Source organism: Topomyia yanbarensis, chromosome 2 (assembly GCF_030247195.1).
Source record: "Topomyia yanbarensis strain Yona2022 chromosome 2, ASM3024719v1, whole genome shotgun sequence".
NCBI lineage: Eukaryota > Metazoa > Arthropoda > Insecta > Diptera > Culicidae > Topomyia > Topomyia yanbarensis.
Window position 1 is genome coordinate 330,502,291 of NC_080671.1, and position 26,006 is coordinate 330,528,296.

The following is a 26,006-nucleotide window of genomic DNA, read 5'->3' on the forward strand; positions in this document are numbered from 1 at the left end:
ATGGGATTTTATATGGGGAAATCAATTATTTTGCATTTACGTTAATAAAGATAGCTATTTCATTCAATATGAAAAACCAGCTTTAGAAAACTATAGTTCAAACCTTGAATAAAAACATTGTCGAAGACGGTAACTAGCTACGAGTTTTCAAAAAATAGTTATAACGATTTTAAAACTTATGGTTCAATCCAAATGCAGAAATTCATTATTTCTTCCGACAATGTTAGTACACCACGACACCGATACTTTAAACTTAAATAAATGGGAATATATTCATCGCAGAGACTTGGTACATTTGAATGAAATGTTCAGAATGAATTGCTGAATAACATAGGTGTGGTCAGAAAATGAAAAGTAGAGAGGGTGTGGCTTGTGTACTCCCCAGTTCCCTTTTCAGATAGTTTAGTATAACATAAGGAGCACATCTTCAACGCAGGTTTATACCGCCAAATTGAAAATTAATCTTGCGTGTTTAAGTGCTACTATTTAAGGGCTCTACTGTTATCTCATTTAAAATGGTACAACGGTTTATAAATTTTACATATTTTAAAACCCTATTTCTTAGACGCTCAGAGTCAAAATTTAAAAAAATGCATATCCTTAGATTCCCCGAAGCCTCGGAATTGATTCTATTGATGTTTTCGTTTGAGAATCTAGGAACGAAACCAGGATGTTACTGCAAACAAGCGCTTTTTGATAAAACTTAGTTAGCTTCACGCAAAACAGAGGTGATGTTGGCGAACCAGAAATATACTTCAGGTTAGAACCACAGATCAGCAAAAACAACACATAAATTTGTAGGTATAAATCCTAAATATTATAAATCTAAAATCCCACAACAAAGATTGTAGTAAGATTCATATTTGGGTCTATCAAAATATTAAGAAAGTTCAGTCGTTGACATTTACAAGGACGTAATGATTTTTTGTCTTATACAAAACAATCTAAAAACTGGGGAGTACACAAGCCCCCCTCTTCTTTTCATTTTCTGACTAAGTCTATTCAGAAAATCATTTTGAACAATTCATTCAAAGGTACCAAGTCTCTGCCATAAATATATTCTCATTTATTTAAGTTTTTAATGTCGATGTCGGTGTCGGTGGGGCACCGGCAGTGTTGGAAAAAGTAATCAATTTCAGCATTTGGATTTTACAATAAGTTTTAAAATCGTTATAATTATTTTTTGAAAACTTGTAGCTAGTTACGGTCTTCAACAAAGTTGTTAACCAAGGTTTGAACTATAGTTTTATAAAGCTTGTTTTTCATATTCAGTGAAATAGCGATACGTAAATGCAAAATAATTGATTTCCCCATATAAAATCCCATGTAAACTTTGAACGCAATGCGCAAACCCGGAAGCAACTAACCACTACCAAATTTTGCACAGGCATTTGGGACCACAAAAGGAACTCAAAAAGTGCTGTGCCCGCTAGTTTAAATTATTTTAAAGTTTTCCCTTGCAACCGCGAAAGGAGATAAAAGAAAGAAAGCAATATTGTGTCAAAGTCCACTGGAACTCAGAGCAGGATATTCATCAGAATTTAACACCGGATTTCATTGAAAATAGGAACATGATTCTATCAGCATCATGAAAAAATCATAATCTTTAGCAGAATACTATTTTGAGCAAGATTCCACCAGACCTTTGCGAAGCTTTTCTGTAGAATCCTGCATCAAAATTCAGAGAAAAAACCATAGAAATACGAATAAGGATTCATTCAAAATTTTGAATAGATTCCATCGGAATGCAAAGAAAACTTCGATCAGAATCCTAGAAAGTATCCAAACAGAATCCTGAAAAGCATGTCATCATTATCCCAAGAGAGTGCCAGAAACCGGCCGAGTAAGTATAAGTAAATATTTATGTGTAAAAAAGGCCTGCAGTAACCGATATGTGTATTAAAAGAAAAATGTACTTTTAATTTTCAGATTCATTGAACAAATCCTTAAAAATTCAACTCTCTGATTGATTCTAGTCCAAACAGTACCAGAGATATAATCCGAAGAAAAATTATTTTTTAAACCAATTAGTTCAAATCAGGTGTGTTCCCATGGACCGAGGGGTGGTTAAAAATGACACAATAATTTAGGATATTATATATTGGCCGTAAATGAACAATTTGTTCAAAATTAGTTCCAATCCTTGAAGGTCGATCCCATGTTTTAGTTGTTTGGCCACTTTGCGCGGAATGACCCATATATAAGCTATTGTTGAGGTTGGCTAAAATTTGTGAGGAGGAACCTTAAACCCCCCCGAAAAAATTTTTGTTGACTGCAATGATTGAATTAGACATTTTAGTCGAATTTTAAATTTTTTAGAAACACCCGGATAATCGAGTCCGACCTGTATATATATATATATATATATATATATATATATATATATATATATATATATATATATATATATATATATATATATATATATATATATATATATATATATATTTATATATATATATATATATATATATATATATATATATATATATATATATATATATATATATATATATATATATATATATATATATATATATATATATATATATATATATATATATATATATATATATATATATATATATATATATATATATATATATATATATATATATATATATATATATATATATATATATATATATATATATATATATATATATATATATATATATATATATATATATATATATATATATATATATATATATATATATATATATATATATATATATATATATATATATATATATATATATATATATATATATATATATATATATATATATATATATATATATATATATATATATTAGAGTAACAGGAAAAAAAATTACCCCTATCGGCCCACCTCTGACACGATTCCTAGTTCCACCAGGAATACTTTCACGAAATTTGAAGCAAATCGGACAAGTCTAGCTATCGGACCAACGTTGCTGAAGTTTGTATGGGATTTTTCCACAATTTACATGGAGAAAACCCACTAGCTCACATTTTCACCCTTAGGTGCCACTGTATGCATTGTATTATCACTGTAAGTGAAAATAAGAAAGATAATTTAATTGTCTACAACTTTGTCAATGACTGCTAGTCAATCCGGCTTCGATAAAAGAAGTTATTAAACTTTTAATGAAGTGATGTCTGAGTCAGTTTTGCATGGGGCCTAACAGCGCATGCTTGTGTATCAGTACTCGATTCGCACGAACTTATCATTTTTGTGCAATAACCGTTAGGTTTAGCTCAATAGTATGTTCAGAAGAATTATAGTAAATAATTCGAGTTATGTTTTGGTTAGAAAATTTTAGTTCCATCTGTGACCGCATAGAGGGCGCCAACACTAACTTTTTAACGGAAAGATATAGAAATTAGGTGTCTTCCACAAAGTTGTAGAAAAGGCATTTTGCAATAATTCTTCTGAACATCTCGATGTGCTATCTCTCTTCTATGAAAAGTTAGTATTGGCGCCATCTATGCGGTCACAGGTGGAACTAAAATTTTCTAACCAAAAAATAATTCTTATTATGTACTATAATTCTTCTGAACATACGATTGAACTAAACCTAACGATTATTTCACAAAAATGTATAGTTCGTGGGAATCGAGTACTGGTGCACAACCATGCACTGTCAGGCCCCATGCAAAACTGACTCAGACACCACTTCGTTTAAAGTTTAATAACTTCTTTTAACAAAGCCGGATTGACTAGCAGTCTTCGACAAAGTTGTAGACAATTAAATTATCTTTCTTGTTTTCACTTACAGTGATAATATGATGCATACAGTGCCACCTAGCGGCGAAAATGCGAGCTAGTGGGTTTTCTCCATGTAAATTGTCGAAAAATCCCATACAAACTTCAGGTACGTTGGTCCGGTAGCTAGACTTGTCCGATTTGCTTCAAATTTGGTGCAAGTACTCCTGGTGGGACTAGTAATCGAATCAGGAGTGGGCCGATTGAGTTTTGAAAAATTCATTATGTTTCTGGGCAGTCTAAAGTACATGTTACGAAATCGGACATGCATCAGGGGCAGTAGGAGTTATGATAAGTGTTGGCGACTTAAACTCTCGACAAACATATGATTGCGGCTTAAAAGCCAACTGTCAAAATTCACTTTGAAAGGAAATTCCGGACAAACTATTACTCGCCAATCACAGATGTTGGTAGTAAACAAAAGAGAAAAATTTTCTCTTTCATTAACTGCTATGAACTGTGTTTAGTCAGTAACGGTTTGTCCAGAATTTCTCGTCTGTGTGTTGTCAAAATCGATCAATTTTCTACCAGAAAACGTCTGCCTTGCTGCTGCGTCGGAAACGAATGTCTATGAGATCCATTCTTATGTTGACTACTGTCGCATCCTGTAGTGTCATATTCTAATTACTAATGACGGAAGACTTCAATCTCTCCGGGTTGGGATTGGTTGGGAGAATCTCAAGGGGCAGATAGGACGATATGAGAAGTTGATATATTTCCCAGATGTTACAATGAACTATCAGTAATGGTTCTTCGGGTGAGGCTGAGCAATGTGATCGAAGGGTGTGCTTTTGTAACTTTTCAATGAAATTACAATTAGTGTACGTAAAAACCATTTCATTGAGTCGTGGTTTATTGTAACCTGTTTACGTATAAGAAATACAGGCTTCCAATGTAGGATATAGGTATGCTGCGACAATATCGAACTGTAAAACTTTACATGAATGAAAAGTAAAAGTAAGCGAGTAGTCGTTTCATCAGGCAATAATAATAACGCATATACGAGAATGAAAACAATTTAACGAAGTAAAGGACAACCACTTATTACACTGGTGAACATATGCTGTTCGTAGCCAAGTTAAGCCTTTAGAATTGGTACAACACTATGGTTGTATGCTCGTCGATCACTCTTCCATTTGACCGGCCGGACGTACGAAAGTACATGTGTTGATTTCTCCGCATAAATAATGTTGAACGGGGTGACCAGTGGGTCAATTAAATTTGAACCTACCTTCTTCAGCTACTGCCTGCGACGCCTCTATCGCTCTATCTCTGTCTGCTCGACGCGGCAATTTTCAATCCAAATTCGACTCAATTTCCGAGAACTATCAACAAATTCAAAATTGTACGACGTGCATCCACTACTAACACTATTCCGCGGCCGCCACGGGCCAATTTCTACACAATTTTGTATTCACTTTTTCGCCACAGCCTCACTGCTTTTGATCCACTTTCGATTCACATCGAAAAAAGTTGCCGCCTCTTATTTTTCTTCTCGTTTCGCACTCGGCCACTTGAGGCTACCACCGCAGACCAACTTCTTACTCGTCACACACCAAAAAGATTGAAAAGCCAGCTGATTAAATAATCATACCCCCAAAACGTCTAACCCTGCACGTGAAGCAGTCCGCCTTGGGACTTCACAGGTCCGGGGTCGAACCGTGGGCGGACCGTGTTTCTGTGTCCTAGAAGTGTAACTGCCTGGACTGCTGTACCAGTATGACCTGTGCTCCGCACACATCAAGAAGTCAGAGACCTAGTTCCAGGGGTCGTTTACGGTATTCGATTAGCGATCCAGCTACCACCATCCCGCACCAGCGGACAAACAAAAAAGTAATATTCGCGAAACACAACCGATGAAGGAACGGCAATTAATGGGCTAGCGAGGCTGAGGTGAGAGGCACTGCTGCTTACTGTGTCTCGGTGGGCCTGTGGGGGGTCTGCTCGGTGGAAGCTTTCTTGTCCCAAACAATAGAGAGGTCTGGTTCCAGCAGCATGGATGTACATACATCACGTACACCCATACAACTCAGAGCTTGCGGTGCATAGTCGAAGCGCTCGGGGCTCGAATGAGTGGATTTATCGTTCAATAAAAGACGTAGCTGCAGAGTTGTACATATTCAGATTTCAACATTTGGACTAGATGGTTGATGATTGGTTATGAGAGAAGATATATTTTCGAAGGGAAGACAGTTTGCTTTTGTTATTATAGGCACACACTGACCCAGATTGAAAGTCAGTTTTATAAAAAGATCAATATTAGACTGACACGAATATTGATTTTTTTAACCCTTCAATAGAATGGTAAGGGGCCATTCATAAATTACGTAACGCTTTTATGGGGAGAGGGGGTACGACAAGTTGTGACATATTGTGACATAGGGGGGAGGGGGAGTTAGATCTTTACGTAACATGTTTTCACCGAAGAAAAGAAATTTTTCTGGGAATTTGTTACGTAATAGGGGAGGGGGGATGGAGAATTTTGTGACAATTTGTTACACGGGGGGAGGGGGGAGTCAATTTTGGTCAATTTTTGCATTACGTAATTTATGAATGGTCCCTAAGGAGCTTCTCAATCAAATCTAATGCAAAATATGACTTCGTCCCGCTGCGTCGCACAGTGGTCCCAAAGAGCAAAAAAGGGGTTTTTTTAGATTGCGTCAAAACGGTTGACTTTAGCAATATGGTGTCTTTGAGAAAGTAGAACTCCCCTTCTTTCTGTCTTATCAGATTAATGATTAATCCCCCCAATAGTGAGTTACGAAATTTATTTTCTCCAATAATTCAGATAGACGAATACTTACTTCAGCAAAGTTGTAGAGACAAACATTTTACCCGAAGACTTCAACTCTCTATCTTTTAAGGTTTTTGAGATATGGGACATTATTTGTAAAAGGCCCCTTAAAAACAGTTTTTTCATCATAAGTTTTCTTCTAGATTTTTTCCATTATATAAATGTTCTAGAACATTGTTTGGACTATTAAACTGCATTACTTTGCAGAAGACGGAAACTTGCTATCGCTAGTATGTGTGGAGATATTCACGTTTTTTGATTGAACATAGCTCTTTTTCCAATGTCGATAACCTTTAAACTGGCAAAAACGGGCAAACCACTTTGTAAACAAATTAAAGTGCAAGAAAAGCACAACAAATTCTGGAAAAATCAGATCTCCCCAAGTTTGTAACGAGTTTCTCTACAACTTTGCTGAAGTAAGTATTTGTCTATCTGAATTATTGGAGAAAATAAATTCCGTAACTCACTATTAGGGGGATTAATCATTAATCTGATAAGACATAAAGAAGAGGAATTCTACTCCAAGAAACTTTCTCAAAGACACCATATTGCTAAAGTCAACCGTTTTGACGCAATCTAAAAAACCCCCTTTTTTGCTCTTTGGGACCACTGTGCGTCGGTCGCGTCACCTAGTGACTATGACACTAGAACCCCAGTTTTTCAGATTTATATGTCAAAATATTAAATATTGTGGAAAAAAGTAAAAGCAAGTCAAAACCTCCGCTGCGTAACTAGTACCTCTGTTTTGACAGACTTCGAAACCGATTCTAGCGTAGAAGCGTTCGTATTTACGTAGCATATGAATGTAGTCCATTTGAAAGGGAATTTGGCAGCCGAACTAATCCAACCGATTCTAGTTGTGGACACAACTCTGGCCGATATCAATGCCGACGAAACGATGATTAGCACATCTTCTTCTTAGATTAAATTGTCTTTCAATCCGGGATCCGACGAATTCCATTTGGTACCTCTGAGAAGACACATCAATGTGTTTGTGATTCTGCTTCTGTTCGAGTTATCTTGCCAGTGGCATATTTTCGCTTTAGCTGGAAATCTGCGAACATGTTTCCAATTAACAAAAAGGGGAATGATGAAACATCAATAACTATAGTGGAATCACTTCATTGAGCGCTCTCTCGAGCTGGTGATTGTAAAACCACTTCAGGGTCAATGCAAGCAGTACTTAATCCACGATAAACATAGCTTAACGCCTGGACACTGAACAGCGACTAACCTATCTGCTAATCGAGTCTAGCACTCTACATAACAGAGGGTAAAGAATGTCGCGCTGAAACTGATATTATTTACAGAGGGCAGGGGGGGCGGCAATCCTTTTTTGATTGTCCTGGGTTTTTTACTCGTCTGATATTGACTTATTTGACGTCTAAGACACCAACACAGTTGCAATGTGTATAGACAACATACATATAACGCGATGTTTACAATTCGCCATCTGATTTAACCATTTGGCAAAAATTCCACCCGATTTAACCTCAATCTCGCACTAACACAACGGCATATGGATTAGTCAATGGTCACCCTAGTTGAACGCTTGACGAGTGTGAAGATATCGTACCTACAAGGCTTCAAAGTTAAGTAACCCTTTTCAGCAAGCTTGAATTAACGTATTTCCTTCACATAAAGTATATTAAAGTCTGTTCCACTTTGAATCCGAACACTTTGTATCTTCCATAGTAGCGCCTCTATCGTTCGAAATTGAAATGTTTTGACAGCGTTTTGCTTTGAATGTAATAATGTTCGTGTTTTGGGGGTGAAAGTTTTATTTCAATACGTGCATTGGTGAACGAGTTGTACTAGATGGAAGACGAAAGCAGAAAATTTATCCAGCACACCCACCTCCAAAAACCAACGCGATCAATTCGAAATACCACAAAAAAGTTGAAAATTGTCGCTTTTACTGAGGGAGATGTTCTCAATCGGTTCAGTGATCACAAAAGCGCAACCTGGAAGGTTCAACGCGAAAGTCGTGATAGAACTTTGGGATTGGCAGCTGCTGGTGTTGAAGTTGACAAAGCTAAGATACCAGTTATATTTTTCAAATGTCTTCACATTTAATGAAGAAATGTCTTCATTTGTCTTCAACGACCAGGATTCGTAATCGGTTATTGATTTTGAGCCTGGATTGTGTCAGAAATTTGTCAGCTTCAGAAAAAAGTTGTCTTCAAAATGAAAAATGTGTCTTCCCAACATGCCAAATGTCTTCAAAATGAAGACATATCTTCACAACTAGCATTACTGATCAAAAGAAATCCAGAAATTCCAAGAGTAGGGTGTCAGACTCAGTATTGCCTGCGAGCAATATACAGTTTATTCCGTGCCTCAAAGCAATCGAAAAGAACGATGAAGCAGAATCTGGTGGACAGAACACATGCCCGGAAGGTGCACAACCGGGTTCTAATGAAGTACAGAGGATGTTTTCTTTTTCTCATGGATGACGAAACCTATGTCAGCCCGGTAACTGAAATCCCTATCTCTACACACAGTTTGACAATAGGCAACATTGCTTTTCCACTGGTCGATGGGAGTTAGTCTGACAACGTCAAAATCAATCAAAATGCCATCAACAAACAGCAGTAACAAAAGTTCATTTCGTTCATTTTGTTATAAAGTGTTTATGTTGACTACGAGAATATGATGTCACATCTTGATGTCAACAGATGACTTAACAAGGATTTTTTTCTGCGAAATGCAGGGGGGTATCACTCCTGTCATCCGCTATTGAGATATACAGACTTTGACAGTAGTCAACATATGTGTGCCTAGCCGGCTCTAGGCCCATGTCGCCCATGCAATAGCATTGGGTTGTTTTGATTTCAACAAAGGCAGATGTTGGCTAGGACAAAATGGCTGCCTAGCAGGGGCCTGGCGAAATGCCTTCATTTTGACTGAATAAATTTATCAAATGCACGCTGAGAAAGATTTGTTTTCTTTGCGCACGGATTTTATGGGGACCATACTTAAGGCGGATTACTTGCAGATTTATTCATCGAATGTATAGTTTCTTGTTCCGATTTTCTATACATAAAGTTAGCTTTAGTTAGAATTCAAAGAAGCGTATGACACGCCATTGGCAGCATCGCAGGAGGCGATCCCACAGCAGCGAGACTAGTCTAGTCTAGTCTACACATACACAGCCAATACATGTAGGGATCCTGGAAAATTGCAGACGTTCGTCCACTATTTTCTTGTTATTATTAATGTTTGTAGCACATATTGAATATGACACAAGCATTAAAACGGCAGCGTACAAAATAAAGATGATTCGAAATTATACGGCAATCAAATAATTCATTCAATGAATAATTTAATGAACGGATTATTTTGAACCTTGAATAAGGAAGAAACGTGGACAACCGTACACAACCGTTTCAATTTAATGGGGGTTTGATAAATCGTTGGGAGTGACTTTGCTAAGAGGGTTAATATCACTCCTTTGGTCCTAGGTTCCTGGGATGGGACAGAAGTATTTAGCCCTGCCCTGGCTAATGATCCAGGGTTAGCGCCATTACTCGCTCAATCCCACAGCAGCGAGACTAGTGTCCTTTTATTCCGTTCATTATTCTTATCATTTAAATACATATAAATTTCATATCTATTTTTTATCTATTTTTGATACTGTGCTATTCTGGTGCAGTGCAAAAAAGAGAGCCTGGTTACACCCAAGTTTGAATTTGTGTAGCAACGACTGCATCGGTGTAGTGCATCGTCAAAAATGGAAATTCCATAAGGTATGCAATTTTCTTAATAGTACTCTTATGCCATTAGGAGTAGAGTATCTCACATGAACTTGAAAAATCCCGGAAAAATTTTGGTCTCATTAAATTTGTGAAAATTTTGCTATTTTTGAGATTCAGTGTTGGTTTATCGAACTGGCGGACAGTGGTGGGGAACTGTTCTCATGACGGATACCTTAAGGTTAAATAGTAAATTTCGATTGATGCATTGCTCACAAATTGCACACAAGCCGTGATTTGAGATCATGTTCCATCAATATAGTAATTGATACTAAAAAAAAATCAATCAGAAGCATTTTTAAAATGGTTTTTAAAGAGGCACAAAATCGGCATCTCAAAACTGGGATGGGAAAAGCGGACATCTGGTATCGGAAATATGGATATACGGCATTGGTAACGATGAACATAGGACAAGGGTAGAATGGGACACTTCTCGATCAATATATTTTGTTTTCTGTCGGTACACCACAATCTAGCGATAATAAAAAAATAGCCCAAGGGTATGCAATTTGACCGCCAATTTCTTTGTAGTACTAAATAGCCAGTACGTCTTGTCAACCTAAAAATGTTTTCCGAGATCAACAGCTTTCAGGTTTAAATCGTTATATTCTGGTGTCAAAAAATTATATCCGCGATCTCGAAAAAAATTGTTTTACTTTAATATCTGATAATTAGTGTATTAGATAATAGTATCTTTTGGAATCATTTGAAATCTTTAATATCAGTACCATTCAACTGAAGTTTTCATTTTGTGAGAAACGCAATTTGTCCATCTGCCCCTTTATGCCCGGCTATCAACGCAGGAGGCACCTTGCCGTATCTTTCTACCTCGGACAATGCAGTATAGTGTTAATATGAACGTTGCAACCATCCCCGCGATTTTCTGTACGCTATTAATCGGCTGCAAGATTTTGATATTTGTAATTTTATTAGTGTTAACGGGGACCTGGTAAAGAAAATTGTTTTTTCAGGTCAACGAAAAATAACAGTGGGCGTAGCGTAGTTGGTAAATCGATTGCCTTGTACGCAGCGCACCTGGGTTCGATTCCCGACCCCGCACATAGGGTTAGAAATTTTTCTTAAGAGATTTTTCTAACCCGAAGAGGCGAATGACCTTAAGGTTAAAACCTCTATAATCGAAATAAAAAAAAAACATTACATTTTCATCGAATGGAAGGGCTAATATTATATGCACGTCAATAAGTTCTGGTTTTAGATAACCCTTTCCAGATCTTGTATAGTGACTTCCTGAAGCTATTAAAATTGATCAATTCTCGAGTACCTAGTACACGCCTTTTTCATTACAAAATCCTCTGAACCGATCGCCGCGCGACCAAGGTATGCTCCAATCTATTTTTTTGCATAACGAAACAAACACTAACACAGGTACGCCTCCGCCAGTATCATTCTGGTTCACAGCTTTCCGTTTGATGTCTCGGTTCCCATAGGCAAAAAACTGGAATCTACTGGTCCCACAAATCCATCAGACACATTTTCCCTTCAGCTCGCTCTTGTTATGCTTCAATTTTAGTCACAAAAATAAAAAAAAATGTTTCGCTTCACCCCTCCACTAGCCGAACAGTTTTGGTCACTTTGTCATGAGTGAAATCGAAATAAAGGCAGTTTTCCACGGGAAAATGTGATGTCGATTTTTTTTCGAGATGTAGCACTCCACTCAGCTCACCGAAAATTGAAGAAATACCGAAGGAAACACCAGGTCTGCAAATTGGGGCCAGCTGTAGCCTTATGTTTTGGTGGGGAGGAAAAGCTGGAACTTTTCTTGAATGACAACCCCAAAACTTGCAAGTCTTTCAAAACACTATCGAACGAATGGCGATCGCGACGACGACCAGTTTACTGCTAGATGTACTGACTGAAGCACTCGATTCACAACTTCAATCTTTCACTATACTCCACCGCACTCTGCCGTACAGGTATGGTAGGTGTCCAACAAACTCCAATTTCCCGAGCGAGCAGAGCAGCCATCAAAAGTCAAGACAGAAGCAGACGATGATCGGTCCGCTTGCCGTTGTATGTGTGGCACACCTCTTCTAGCAATGCATTCTCTCGCTGCTGCTTTTGCTCTCTTGTGGCTGGTGAGCTGAACTCACGATAGTGAGTTGATGATAGGAAGCCATTTTTATTTATGCGTTATGTTATGTCACATTCTCAATTTTTATGCTGGCACAGAGACAACGTTCATGATGATGATAACTTGCTCTTTCCATGGCCTACATTAATAATATCCTGGGGATATATTCATTGCAACATGTCCGCAATGCTATGAACTAAATCTCTTCTAAATAAAGATCACTCTTTTAATTGTGATTTAATTGTCAAAAATATATCATTCATCATTTTAGGGTACTTTGCGTTTTCTCTACAGAGAGTATACTGTCAGTCGTCGGAATATAGCATAGTGCTTTCTATTCAACCCTATGCTGGGTACAATAGCAACAACGTTTTGTAGCTATGCTATTTAATTGTAACTTATTTAGCATGAAGCATGAACGATACCCTGATGGTTTTACCAAATTGTATTTGGTTTTACCATTAAATTTTGTCAGGTCAAAGAAACTACGATTATTGACATATACATCTTTCGAAAACTAGTGGTTACAAATGAATATTTCATTTAATTTAGTTTAACGCCTTCTAACGCGACAACGGTTGGTTGTTGCCTAGGGTGACCATATCAAACGAGTAAAAAACCAGGACAGTCGGAAGGGGATTCCACCTTCCCGTTGATGCAGTCAATTTGACGATACTTCCTGCTCGAACATACGTGGCAGATTTTATCCAAATTTTCAACACTACATGTACATCATTGAAGCACAGCAGAAAGATCAGCAGTATCAGGTACCTTCCATGAGGTATTTGTTGACTTTGAAGTAAATGTGGGTACCTGGAAATCTCTCTCTCTCTCTCTCTCTCTCTCTCTCGTGAGGTAGGATCGAAACAACTACAAAAATCATTATTGATTTAAAACAGTGGCTCTCAACCTTTTTCGTACCACGAGCCCCTTCGAAATCGCCCTGGGATTCAATCTCAATTTCAATCTGCACTTGGAAACTATATTTTTCTTTGCGGACCCCCAGCAACGACTTCGCGGACCCCAGATTGAGAATCACTGATTTAAAATATTTTCCTTTTAGCGATTGTTATATAGTGGTTCGATTTATCAAAAGCGGTAGATTGGTTGATTACGACATTCCATACTCTTTATTATGTTGGATATTATAGGATGTTTGAAGCAGAAGGTAAGTCGCTGCCAAACGTCCGGGCATTTGGTCATTACTAAGGCCGTGCTGTCAGTGAACCTTACGAGGTTCCATAATGAACAGCTCGAAAAACTTCGAGACAACACTCAATGAAGTTATTCGATAGTTATTGACGTCTCTCCTAATTCCCTTTTTATGAACTGGTAACATGTTCGCAGATTTCTAGCAATCCATCTTAAGATGTAAATATGCCACTGGCAAAATATGCTCATAAGATGGGAATAAGTGGAGTCACCAAAAAGACAATGTAACTTTTTAAAAATTGCGAAGCGAATTCGCTGAGTCCAGGATTGAAAAACGATTTAAAACAAGAATAAACTCAGCTAATATCGATAGCGCCCAGATTTTGGTCCACGATCAGAACCGGGTAGATGTGTTTAGGTTGTGACCAGGAAAAATCAAGCATTTCCCTCGAAGTCCCAGGACACCAGGATAGTTTATTAAAATCAGAACATGTCCTGGGAAACCAGCAGCAATCAAGGTACGCAAAGTGAGGCGGTTCGGACGATCGCACTTAACCGGTATGTGTCCGGCGGAGTTCTCCTTTGCAGATTTTAATCTATTAAATTCCAGTGCTCTTTCCCAAGCAGGTAATTGCAACTTAGTGACATCTTAGAATATCACCAACTATAGGGGCAATAAAACTAATGATACACTGATCGGGGCTTGAGAAAAGACTTTTGGATTTCTTTTACCCCGTAACAGGCCGACAGGCTACCCTGGTACCCCCAAAGACGAAATGCCTCCAACTATGGCATTTTTTATTCTATCTGGACACATTCGGATGTTTTGAATTCAGTAACTCAACCACTTTTCGAATCTGTAAAAATACATCCAGTTCCCGGTAATTCGGATTTCCGAGCGCATGTTCCAATACTGGGTTATTATTTGTGAATTTCGATGAAATACTGACAATATGGGTGTCAGAATTTTTGGAATGGACTAAGAAGACTGCAACTCATTTGATGAATTGATCCCGCAACGCTCTTTCCGGAGAAGGTACTCACAAGACGATAAGTGACCGTTCCGAGATCAAATCGTGATATATTTTTAATTAAATTCGTTTATTTGATAAGGCACGTTTGCGTTAGCTTAAAGGTACCAATTTTGTTTTGTTGTACATTTTAAATGACTTAAATCTAGGGGATTTTTTTTAATATGATTTTGTTAATGAAACTAAGGAGATTTTATAGCTATCTTATACTATTCAGAAGAGTGTAATTTAATTTTCGTAAGATTAGGGGGTCATTTAGTTTTTATGGCAATATGGTTTGACATTTTAAGCAGGGAGATTATTGGAGCAAATAATTTTTAACTAAGGGGTGAATTTTACAACTATCTTAAAAGTAGAAATAACTAAAGGACGCGATTGAATTTTGTAAAGATTCGGTGAGATTAATTAGAGTTAGTTTTATGTGGTAGTAGAGTTTGGCATTTTCAACGAGAACGCGAAGATACTTGGGGGGGGGGGGGCTGAGGGTTATACTTCTGGTTATAAGAGTCAGGGGAGGGAGAGTGGACGAAATTTATAAACATTCAGCGGGAGAAAATTATAAACATTCAGTTTCAGGCATCGGGAGACCAACGACATAGACTACAGGCTCGGGTGGCCTTCATCAAGAAGAGTCATGTACTGGGACGCTAGGTGGTCCTTCTTAAGATGGCAGAGGTTTCGATTTCGTAGTACGGTTCAGATGTGGATTAGCAACACTTCGAGTTGCGCGTGTGATGTTCGTACTGTAGGTCCTGTGTTTGTTGGCTCATTCGACAGATATGTTTTGTGTCGCCTTGGAGTCGCATCAATCTTCGTGTGTGTATGGTACAGGTGGAAGAGAGCGTTTCTGAGAATGATAGGAAATAAGAAGGGGTAGTTAAATTTGAATATTGATATTTTTTAAGAAGGTGTAAACCAGGGACATATAGAGGAGATCGCGGCTTGTCAGCACGTCTCGAACCGGGACGTTGGTTGGTTTTCCTCGGGCCCGCAGGGTATCCATTAGCCGAGACCTGGCGGAACTGTACTCGGTGCACGCCCAGACAATGTCTTAATAACCGTCGTCACAATCGCAGATACCACTATCCACGAGCCCAATAAGCCGGAGATGTGCATCCAGCATGCAATGGTTCGCCATGAGTCGGGACATCACACGAATGATGTCGCGACCCACATCCATCCCCTTGAACCAAGGTTTCGTCGATACCTTGGGGACTATCGAATGTAGCCACCTTCCTAGCTCCCCATTGCTCCACGAGTTTTGCCAACTTTCGAGGGTTCTCTGATGAGTAAGACTGAAAAATTCGCTGAAGCAAATTGGTCTTTCCTAAACGTCACCGTCTAGGGACCCACCTTAGCTAAGGAGTCCGCCTTCTCATTGCCCGAAATGGAGCAATGAGAAGGGACCCACACAAAGCTCCCGTATTTTCCCCAAAAAATACTAGGAGTGCTTTCCATGTTTCATCGAGCGGATAGCGTCAATGGAACTGAGGCTATCCGAAACGATGAAGTAATGGTCAGGGGTAGTGTGTCAATGACCCCAAGGGTATACTGAATAGCAGCTAGTTCTACGGCGTAAACTGAAGCAGGGTCACTGAGTTTGTAGGAGGCGGTGAACTTTTGATTGAACATACCGAAGCCAGTGGCCTCTTCGATGTTTGATCCGTCGGTATAACACATCTTAGATTAGTCGACTTCTAATAATTTATTATAAAAAATATTTGGAACCACTTGCGGGCGTATGTGGTCCGGAATTCCACAGATCTCGTCTTTCATGGATGTGTCGAAGAAAAAAGTAGATTCAGAGGTATTTATGAAATGCACACGGTTGAAATTGTACGAAGAAGGATGAATATTCTGCGCCATGTAGTCAAACTACAGGGACATGAAACGAGTCTGAGAATTGAGCTCAACAAGCCTTTCGAAATTTTCAATCACCACCGGGTTCAAGATATCGCATCGAATGAGTAATCGATATGAGAGTTCCCAAAATCGATTTTTCAGTGGGAGAACGCCCGACGGGACTTCGAGACTCATCGTATGAGTCGACTGCATGCACCTTAAGGCGATACGCAAACAACGATACTGAATTCTTTCGAGTTTGATGAAATGTATGTTCGCGGCGGAGCGAAAGCAGAAGCATCCGTATTTCATTAACGATAGTATCGTTGTTTGATACAACCTAATTAGGTCTCCTGGGTGGGCACCCCATCATGTTCCGGTTATTGTACGAAGAAAGTTGATCCTTTGTTGGCATTTCTGTTACAGATACCTAATGTGGCATCCCCAAGTACCTTTCGAGTCGAACCAGACCCCTAGATATTTTACTGTGAAGACCTGAGCTATAGTTTGATCCATTAATAGAAGTTGTAATTGTGCTGGTTCACGCTTCCTAGAAAATACAACTAGCTCAGTTTTCTCCGTGGAGAATTTGTTACCCAGCCTAATAGTACAAGCAGACAAATTGTCCAAGGTATTCTGTAATGGTCCTTGTAGATCGACAGCTTTGGGTTCCGTAACAGACACCACGCCATCTGCAAGTTGCCTTATCGTGCAGGAATTGTCAAGACATTCATCAATGTCGTTGACATAGAAATTGTATAACAGAGGGCTTAGACATGAGCCCTGGAGAAGGCCCATGTAACTAAATCGTGATGTCAATAAGTTACCATGCGAAAAATGCATGTGCTTTTCCGACAACAAGTTTAGTAAAAAGTTGTTTAAAGTCGCTGAAAGACCATGCTGGTGCAGCTTCTCTGAAAGAATGTTGATCGAAACTGAATCAAAAGCCCCCGTAATATCTAGGAACACTGATGCCATCTGCTCTTTGCTAGCATAGGCCATTTGAATTTCGGTTGAGAGTAACGCAAGGCAATCGTTCGTCCCTTTGCCTTTGCGAAAGCCAAATTGTGTATCTGACAGTAAGCCATTTGTTTCGACCCAATTGTCAAGGCGGAATAGGATCATTTTCTCGAACAACTTCCGGATACAGGACAGCATTGCGATCGGACGATACGAATTGTGGTCGGAGGCTGGTTTTCCTGGTTTTTGGATGGCGATGACCTTCACTTGTCTCCAATCGTGTGGGACAATGTTAGCGTCAAGAAACTAAAGAATTAAATAGGTTCAACAAGCGTCTCTTGGCAGAGTCTGGCAGATTCTTCAACAAGTTGAATTTCATTCTGTCTGGCCCTGGAGCTTTATTGTTACACGACAATAGAGCAAGTGAGAACTCCACCATCGAAAACGGTGTTTCGTTCGCGTTATCGTAAGGGGACGCGGTGCGATAGATCTTCTGTGCCGGGGCGGAATCCGGACAAACGTGCTTGCCGAAATCGAATATCCAACCGTTTGAATATTCTGCACTCTCGTTAATACTGTTTCGGTTTCGCAAACGCCCAAAAGAGTGCTCATCGATGTTTCTCTTGTTAGTCCGTCAACGAACCGGCGCCAGTAACTACGTTTCTTGGCTTTCATCAAACTCTTCATTCGCGTTTCTAACGTCGCATATTGTCAATAGCTAGCGGGTAACCTGTCGTCCCGGAAGGTCTTATACGCGGCGACCTTCTCCGCGTACACGTCTGAGCACTCTTTGTCCCACCACGGATTAGGAGAGCATTTTTGTATGTTCGCGCCGGGTACTGGCTTAGTCTGAGCTTGATTCGCGCTGTCGAGAATCAAGCCAGCCAAAAAGCTGTACTCTTCCTCCGGAGGAAGTTCTTGGGTAGATTCAATGTTGTTGGATATCACGGAGGCATAGCTCTTCCAATCGATATTTCGTGTGAGGTCATACGAAATATTGATTGATTTCAATGGCCTTGAACCGTTATTGATTGAGGAATCCGTATCATTTCACCCGTGTTTAAAATTGTCAAATTGAAGTTATCGCAAAGATCGTGAATTAAGGAAGACCGGTTATCATCATAGAGGCAACCCTATGCTATACCGTGAGAGTTAAAGTCACCTAAAACTAGTCGCGGTGCAGGGATTCTAAGATGTCTTGTAGCCGTCAGTGTCCAACCGCGGTGTTGGGGGGAATATATATGGAAGCTATGCAAAGGCCTTTCCCTTTGGTTGTTACTTGACAAGCGTCAACTTCAATACTTGTTATCGAAGGAAGGTTAATTCTGTAGAACAGTGGCGTAGCCAAGGGAGGGTTTTGGGGCTTAAAACCCCTCCAAACCAAAATATTTGAATCGAAGAAAAAAATGTTTGATGTTGACTAGTTTATTTAGATATTTAAATAATAATTTTGGAAATTTGTTATCTGTTCATTACATTGAGAATCCAATGTTGTAAACATTTTGGGGACTCTTTGTAAATTGTGAGAATGGGATCTTAGGGAGTTAGGATCCTATAGTTGATAAATCATGTAAATATCAAGCAAAATAGCTCAACGAAAACATAGAAACTAATGGAAATGGCGTTTTACGCTTCTCTCTGACAGGTCAGAATTGGTTTTTTTGTGCATTTGATTTTTTGGGTCATCACTTTTATAAAGTGCCACTAGCTAAAATGTTAATAATATTCACATTTTCATCATGTCAAGTGTTGGAAATTCCCGAAAGTTTGAAAAGATTATTGAAAATAAATAAAACGCCCTATACCGTGTGGATGTTTTGCCACAATTATACAGTGTTAATATAAATATAGCGAACGCTATATTAAGAAAAAAAGTTATATTTTCTTTCATTCGTTAACCTCAGTAAAGAGGCCATTAAATTTTTTTTTCTGTAAAATAGTTATGTTATTAATAAACGAAGATACACCCCAGATTTTTTTGAAACAATTTCTGTTTGCATTTTATAAGATCTTCACGTTTGAGGTTCAGGTACAGATATATATTGTTTTGTTCCGTCACATCCGTCGTACTTCTGATCGTTAACATTCTTAATTTTCTACAGGCGCCAAAGCAATATAAATTTAAACTTTTCACACGCGCTTAACGTTTATTGCGATTAATGAAAAATGATAATCACTAATAAATAAAATATTAAAACATGCTAAGCAGCATATGCCACCGCCAAGTTTTGCTGCTCGTGGCGACTGCCCCTTTCGCCCCTTTTCTAGCGCCGCCACTGGTCGCCATTACGTAACATAATATTAGTTTTGTTTAGATACGCCATTAATGTGGTTTTGCTTGAGACGAACCTAGGTCAGGTTCTAACCAAACCACTGTAAAACTGAACTATGAATTGACAGCGGTTGAGGTTTGAACACAAATGACACAAGATGCTTTATTAATTTTTCAAACATGTGCCCATTGCTGTCATTCGGTTGTTGTACTATGTAGATGTTTGTCGCCTTGACGTTTCTCATCGTGAGTAAATACCTGAAATACCATTTTCTAGCCACATACGTATGCGTATCGATGGGTAGAAAGCTACCGCACGAAAGTGTGTGTGTGTGTGTGTGTTGAACTTTGAACAACAACAACACAATCCTGACATTTCTCCTTTCCATATTTTTTGTATATTTTCTTGTTTTGCGCAACCAGCATTCTGCGATATTTGGCTGTAGTAGTAATGCTGCTCGAATTTGAAGGCAAACAGAAGTATGTAAACAAAACTTTTAGCAAAATAAAAGTATAACATCGGTTTATAACCGATTTCTGTTGGACACAGGGAAAATTTTGCCACTTTCCAAATTATTGACGGCTGGAAAAACACAAATTTGTGTTGCTTTGAGCTCTTATATGGAGGGAAATCATTCCAAACTACACGCTTATATAAATGTTATGACTTTTGCCGTTGCCAACTAATTGTTGACTAATCTCACCTAATTTCCCCTATGCTTGTTAATTTCTCTATTTGTTTATCCTCTCTAAGTAATTTTCATTTGAATTTTCATTATAGTAAGTTGAAAAGGTAAATCATGGGCCCTTTTCTTCACAGTCGCGTCACCTAGGCACTGGAAGAAAATATTTTTTAGTCATCAGGGGGCGGAACTGAGAATAGCGCCACAGTTTGTTCGAATATTAAAAGCAGAAAATGTAACAGTAATTTGTAGAAACTAAAAAATCCCAGCCCTTGCTGACTTTTACGAAAAACATAGTTTCTGTTCTGGACTCTGGATGTTACTTTTTTTGAATTATGAATATGATGCCAAGGGCTTGATCGTCAAAACTAAAGCATGAGCATGTGTATGATGTAAACCTTCTCGCTAAAGCCAAAATACCATAAACATAATAATAGGTATTATTATCGCTGTTTTTATTAAATTTATTGTCCGTTGCTTTTCCGTGGTATAGAATTATTTACTGATGTGGAGTGAAGTGCATAGTCATACGAATTGCACTCTGATGGTTTGTTTATCTCGTCTGAATATCGTCTTTCAAATCTATCACTACTAATAACTCTTCGAGAATGTTTGATTTTGCTAATTTAAGTACGGATTAACGTTCAATCGTGTTGTTATCTGATGTGCACATTTTCAATATTTAACATTTAAAGGCGCAAATCCATTTTTGAAAATTTTGTGTCTCATAGCTTAAATACGTTACTGTGATAATTTTAAGATGATTTTCGCAATGTTGTTTTAAGACAACATTGCTCATTTAAGAAATTAGTTGGAGTGTGCAAGAGATGTCATGAAGCTTCTTGTTAAATGTGCTCTTCCATTAACTTCGCTTTTTACAACAGCACTTATTTTTCCAAAATATATTTTTTTATTCTATTTAAATATGCAAGAAAAAATGGTTTATTTTTCACTTTGGGTGTATATTTGGGGTTGCCGTTTTCAGAAAGTCATTTCAAATCATTCAGCAACATTTCGTCTCATTTTCCGTTTGATCATTCCATGCAATCTGCCATTTTCGTTCTTCGTTCCAGTATGATTTCCGAAAACGGACTATTGGTCTGGTGGTTTTTATTGCCTTTCAGGTCTGGAGCCCTGCACATGATTCCATTTCTTTTTTTATTAATATGTGATTATTGAATGTTACAATTTATCCTATTAAACAACTGTCATTTGTTACCATCAGGCAGACAGCTCCTTGATAACTTGCCCGGCGATTACTAAGCGTTGAATCTCGGACGTTCCTTCATAAATTTCTGTAATCCTGGCGTCCCGGTAGTGTCGCTCTGCCGGCATATCCGACACGTATCCCATACCTCCTAGAATTTGAATGCACTGATGGGCACAGAAAGTAGCCGCTTCCGAAGCGGTTAGCTTTGCCTGTGCAGCTTCTTTGGTGTAAGGTTTCTTATTATCTTTCAGCCAAGCCGCACGCCACGTTAGTAATCGAGCCGACTCCAGGCTGACGGACATATCGGCAATTTTCGATTGGATTGCTTGGAGCTTGGAAATAGGTTTGCCGAAAGCCATTCGTTTATTGGCATAATCGACAGCACATTCCAGTGATGCTTGGGCGATGCCAAGGGCTTGACTGGCAATGCCTATGCGGCCTGCGTCCAACGTTTGCATAGCAATTTTGAAGCCTAATCCTGGTTCTCCTAGTAAGTTCTCCTTTGGGATTTCACAATCCTCGAAAATCAATTGCGCTGTTGATGATCCTCGAATGCCGAGTTTGTCTTCCTTTTTGCCCAATGAAAACCCTTTACTATTTCTTGGAACTATAAATGCAGAAATACCCTTATGCTTAAGACCTTTGTCAGTTGTTGCAAATACAATAGCACTCTCTGCTTCATAAGCGTTAGTAATCCAACATTTGGTTCCATTCAGTACCCAGCGATCACCTTTAGCTGTAGCAATGGTAGAAGCCGCTCCAGCATCTGATCCGTTTCCAGGTTCAGACAATGCGAAACAACCGACCTTTTTCCCATCGGTATATTCAGCAATATACTTTTTCTTTTGTTCTTCAGTTCCGTATCGATCGAGTGGACCCAGATAGAGGGAATTATTTACGGACATGATCACACCGGCTGAGGCGCAACCGCGAGAAATTTCCTCCATAGCGATCGCATATGCCAGATAGTCCAATCCGGTGCCCCCGTACTTCTCCTCAATCGCCACTGCCATCACACCAAGTTCGCCCATTTTCTGGATCTGCTCTGCCGGGTACAGATGCTCACGATCGATTTTTGCCGCAATCGGGATCAGTTCATTGTCGGCAAAATCGCGACAAGTTTTCTGTAACATCTGATGCGTATCAGGCAGCGCTGATAAGCTGGCAATCGATCGGGTGCTCCAAAGTCTGAATCCTAGTGCATCATCAAAGAGTACAAAGGTCATTCTTTGTGATCGTAATGCTTGATCATACGCTTACCTAGTTTGGCACTGTTTCTGATGGTGAACATTTTCGAGCCTAAATAACCGGTTATTAGAGGTGTACTGAATTGATAACAGTAAATTAAAGGTCAAAATTACAAAAAAGCTAAATATAAACCTGAGTTCAAACTTCATATGGCACTAATTGAATCATGTATAATTTGTACTAGAGAGCTGTTTTGGTATGAGCCATACACAGCAATGAATTCAATAAAATAAATACAGTGGAACGAGATAACAGATAAGGCAATGACAGCTATAGTAGTGAGGATCTGATCATTGTTTTGGGCGCAAAAATCTATGTGTGAGTTTCGTTGAGTTCAAGAATCAACATTGATTTATTTTGTACCTTCATTCTCCAATTTGCAGAAACTTTGGAACTGGATTTCAATTTACAGAAACTTTAAAACTGTAACTGTGTAGGAAATAACAGACAAATTGGGTGTAATTGTTTATTATTGTTATAATCTTTGAACCTATATTATTAGTAACTGGTTCTTCGAAAAACAAAATTGGCTCACGCTATATCACTGTCTCATGCTTCTCACTTATCATGATGAGTGCATATTTTGAATCTCACAAACTCATCGACCGTATTTAGTCTGCATTTGGCGATGACCATCACGCGCAACAACTCACTGTTAGAATACGTGCGATGACGGCACATGCGTTTCTTGTATGTGCAATCTTTGTATACCTACACCACACATAATTTCATAAATTGTTTGTGCCGTTATTCCCCTTCGTATTGCAAAATGATAAGACCACAAACACTGCCTTTCGTTTGCCACCTCACTCGCACTGTGTTGCCCAAAATATGCACATTGTACATATATACGTACAGACAGTGTTGTGAAGAATACACTACCGTCATCAAATCCACTTCATCCATATTCCATGTCACACGGTTCAACTTGCTGAACTACGCAGCTCAAAATGAATTCGATTCTGATTGAATTGTGTTGATTTCAGTTGGATTAAAGCTCTTAGGATTGCTTATAGTGGTCAGAGAGAATGCATTGTGCAAGGATTCTAACCCGGCTTAGTAAGTAATCAGAATGATTTTAAAAAGCATATTAACATTCTTTTATTTTTCGTTTTTAGGACAAACTGTGCCAGGCGCGCATAGGTCAATCGCCTGTTTGGCTGCGCTACCGGATACGCACCAGATGCTGCACAAGACATGTCGTGACTTCGCCAATAGCGAACTGTTTCCGATTGCGGCCAAAATCGACCGGGAACATTACTACCCTGCTGAGCAAATGGCAAAAATTGGCGATCTAGGCCTGATGTCGATTGTTCTTAGCGAAAAGTATGGCGGCACCGGATTAGATTATCTTGCGTACGCCATTGCCATGGAAGAGATTTCACGTGGTTGTGCCTCGATCGGAGTAACTATGTCGATCCACAATTCGCTCTATTTGGGTGTACTGGAGAAATACGGAACCGAACAGCAGAAACGTAAATTTATCCCTGGTCATACGGATGGGCGCCAGATAGGATGCTTTGCGTTATCCGAACCGGGCAACGGTTCGGATGCCGGAGCAGCATCGACTACCGCTGTGCTAGCTGGTGATCAATGGGTACTAAACGGCACTAAATGTTGGATATCAGGCGGCTACGAAGCTAAAACGGGGATTGTGTTTGCGACGACTGACAAGAGTTTAAAGCATAAAGGGATTTCAGCTTTCATAGTACCTATGGATTCAGAAGGATTAAGTCGTGGAAAAAATGAAGAAAAACTTGGTCTTCATGGCACTTCTACGTGTCAGTTGATTTTTGAGGACTGCGCAATACCAAGAGAGAATTTGCTTGGTGAGACGGGTTATGGATTCAAAATAGCCATGCAATCATTGGATGCAGGTCGCATAGGAGTTGCCGGCCAAGCTTTGGGTATTGCCCAGGCTTCTCTCGAGTGTGCCGTAGATTATGCCAACAAACGAATTGCCTTTGGTAAACCAATCAGCAAGCTTCAAGCAATTCAAATGAAAATTGCAGACATGTCGGTTAAACTAGAATCAGCTCGTTTACTAACCTGGCGAGCCGCATGGTTAAAGGACAACAAGATGTCATTCACAAAAGAAGCTGCGCAAGCAAAACTGACTGCTTCGGAAACGGCCACATTCTGTGCGCATCAGTGCATGCAGATCCTCGGCGGCATGGGTTATGTGTCGGATATGCCGGCAGAACGATACTACCGTGAAGCGAGAATCACGGAAATCTACGAAGGGACCTCCGAGATACAGAGACTGGTTATAGCTGGACAAATTATCAAGGAACTTTCGGTTTGATCAGATTTTTTTTTGCATCAGTTTTTTTTAAACCAAATAAATGTACTTGAGGAGCATTTTTAGGTTTTAATATCATATTGGCATACTATCTTTATCCAACGAAATTTGGTAGGTCCCTGCGCAAGGATGACACGGTGGTCAGCTATTCTCGTCCGCGTCCCTTCTTAAGATGATTCATCAGCAATGCTATATTTGAAAATGAGCCACCTTTGTTGTGTGGCTATTTTCTTTTCCGATCTTATTTTATTGCAAATAAGTAGTAGTTTTCTTTCACCCATTTTTAAAATTGCTTATATTTTCTCGCAATTATGTCATTTTAAATGTTCGTTGATTTGTTGGCATTGTAAGAGACACGTATCCAGTCAAGTTGACATTTCTTCTGACTGAGCAAATTAAATTATTTGTTTGTTTAGTGTTTATTTGATCGACTAGGGAACTAACCCACAGGGCATAAATGTGCGTGGGTAATACGCATGGTCTTGTCTGCGTAGAATGATGATTGTTGAATTAGGTATGAGGGATGAGGATTGATAGCCACTTTTTTCGGGACAAATATATCCCTTGGAGTTTTCAGTTAAGTAGAACGACATTTTTGAAGGTCCCTTCATGTCGGAAGATAGTCAATAAATTTTTTTTTGTATCTACGCTTAGGTAAAACTGGTACACAAAATGAGCAAGCCTAAATTTCAATGGAATAGTAGTTTCAATACTTCTCCTCTATCATCAATGCCTCATCTAATTTCTAACCTATCTTTTAAATCCTGTTGAATTTTCATTCGCATAATCAGATGCGTGGGGTCTGTGCTTTCGAACTCATTCGAAAGTTTTCCGGATCATCATTCCTATTCCTTGCACTGCACAGTGGTCCAGAATGCGAATTTAGCAGGAATTTTAACTTTTTGCTAAAATTA

At 38.9% G+C, this 26,006-nt stretch overlaps 3 protein-coding genes across 12 annotated transcripts in view; 1 reads left to right on the forward strand and 2 right to left on the reverse strand.

The window, feature by feature from the left end:
• LOC131683894 (signal peptide peptidase-like 3) overlaps positions 1 to 12,342 on the reverse strand; it is a 136,708-nt gene extending 124,366 nt beyond the window's left edge. The window contains exons 1-2 of one of the 6 annotated variants that reach the window (XM_058966284.1): positions 12,233 to 12,342; positions 4,983 to 5,291 (exon numbers count right to left, since the gene is read on the reverse strand). The gene's annotated coding sequence lies outside the window, so the exon portion shown is untranslated. Of the gene's footprint in view, positions 1 to 4,982; positions 5,456 to 11,984 lie in introns of those variants that run through there. The other 5 variants (XM_058966283.1, XM_058966282.1, XM_058966280.1 and 2 more) reach the window with 5 other exon arrangements.
• Positions 12,343 to 20,110: 7,768 nt separating this feature from the next.
• On the forward strand, positions 20,111 to 25,145 carry LOC131683900 (short-chain specific acyl-CoA dehydrogenase, mitochondrial-like). Of its 4 annotated transcripts, none has more exons than XM_058966298.1 (3): positions 20,111 to 20,129; positions 23,777 to 23,849; positions 23,909 to 25,145. In XM_058966298.1, the coding sequence occupies exons 2-3, from the start codon at positions 23,819 to 23,821 to the stop codon at positions 25,093 to 25,095; spliced, it is 1,218 nt and encodes a 405-aa protein (XP_058822281.1). In that variant the 5' UTR covers positions 20,111 to 20,129; positions 23,777 to 23,818; the 3' UTR covers positions 25,096 to 25,145. The 4 variants fall into 4 exon arrangements, with proteins under 4 accessions (XP_058822281.1, XP_058822279.1, XP_058822280.1 ...); XM_058966296.1 differs by lacking the exon at positions 20,111 to 20,129 and adding an exon at positions 23,015 to 23,108; XM_058966297.1 differs by lacking the exon at positions 20,111 to 20,129 and adding an exon at positions 23,456 to 23,480.
• On the reverse strand, positions 21,274 to 23,291 carry LOC131683898 (short-chain specific acyl-CoA dehydrogenase, mitochondrial). 2 transcript variants are annotated; one of them, XM_058966294.1, is made up of 3 exons: positions 23,154 to 23,291; positions 22,803 to 22,867; positions 21,274 to 22,737 (listed from the first exon to the last, which is right to left on the reverse strand). In XM_058966294.1, the coding sequence occupies exons 2-3, from the start codon at positions 22,831 to 22,833 to the stop codon at positions 21,554 to 21,556; spliced, it is 1,215 nt and encodes a 404-aa protein (XP_058822277.1). In that variant the 5' UTR covers positions 22,834 to 22,867; positions 23,154 to 23,291; the 3' UTR covers positions 21,274 to 21,553. The 2 variants fall into 2 exon arrangements, with proteins under 2 accessions (XP_058822277.1, XP_058822276.1); XM_058966293.1 differs by lacking the exon at positions 23,154 to 23,291 and adding an exon at positions 22,923 to 23,022.
• Positions 25,146 to 26,006: the final 861 nt, after the last annotated feature.

Bases quoted from the DNA above. Each gene is read 5' to 3' on its own strand.
- LOC131683898 (XM_058966293.1), bottom strand. The intron at 22,738-22,802 runs GTAAGCGTATGA...ATGATGCACTAG, and splicing joins CAGAAACAGTGCCAAACTAG to GATTCAGACTTTGGAGCACC.
- LOC131683900 (XM_058966298.1), top strand. From the start codon at position 23,819: ATGCATTGTGCAAGGATTCTAACCCGGCTTA. The intron at 23,850-23,908 runs GTAAGTAATCAG...TTTCGTTTTTAG, and splicing joins AAGGATTCTAACCCGGCTTA to GACAAACTGTGCCAGGCGCG.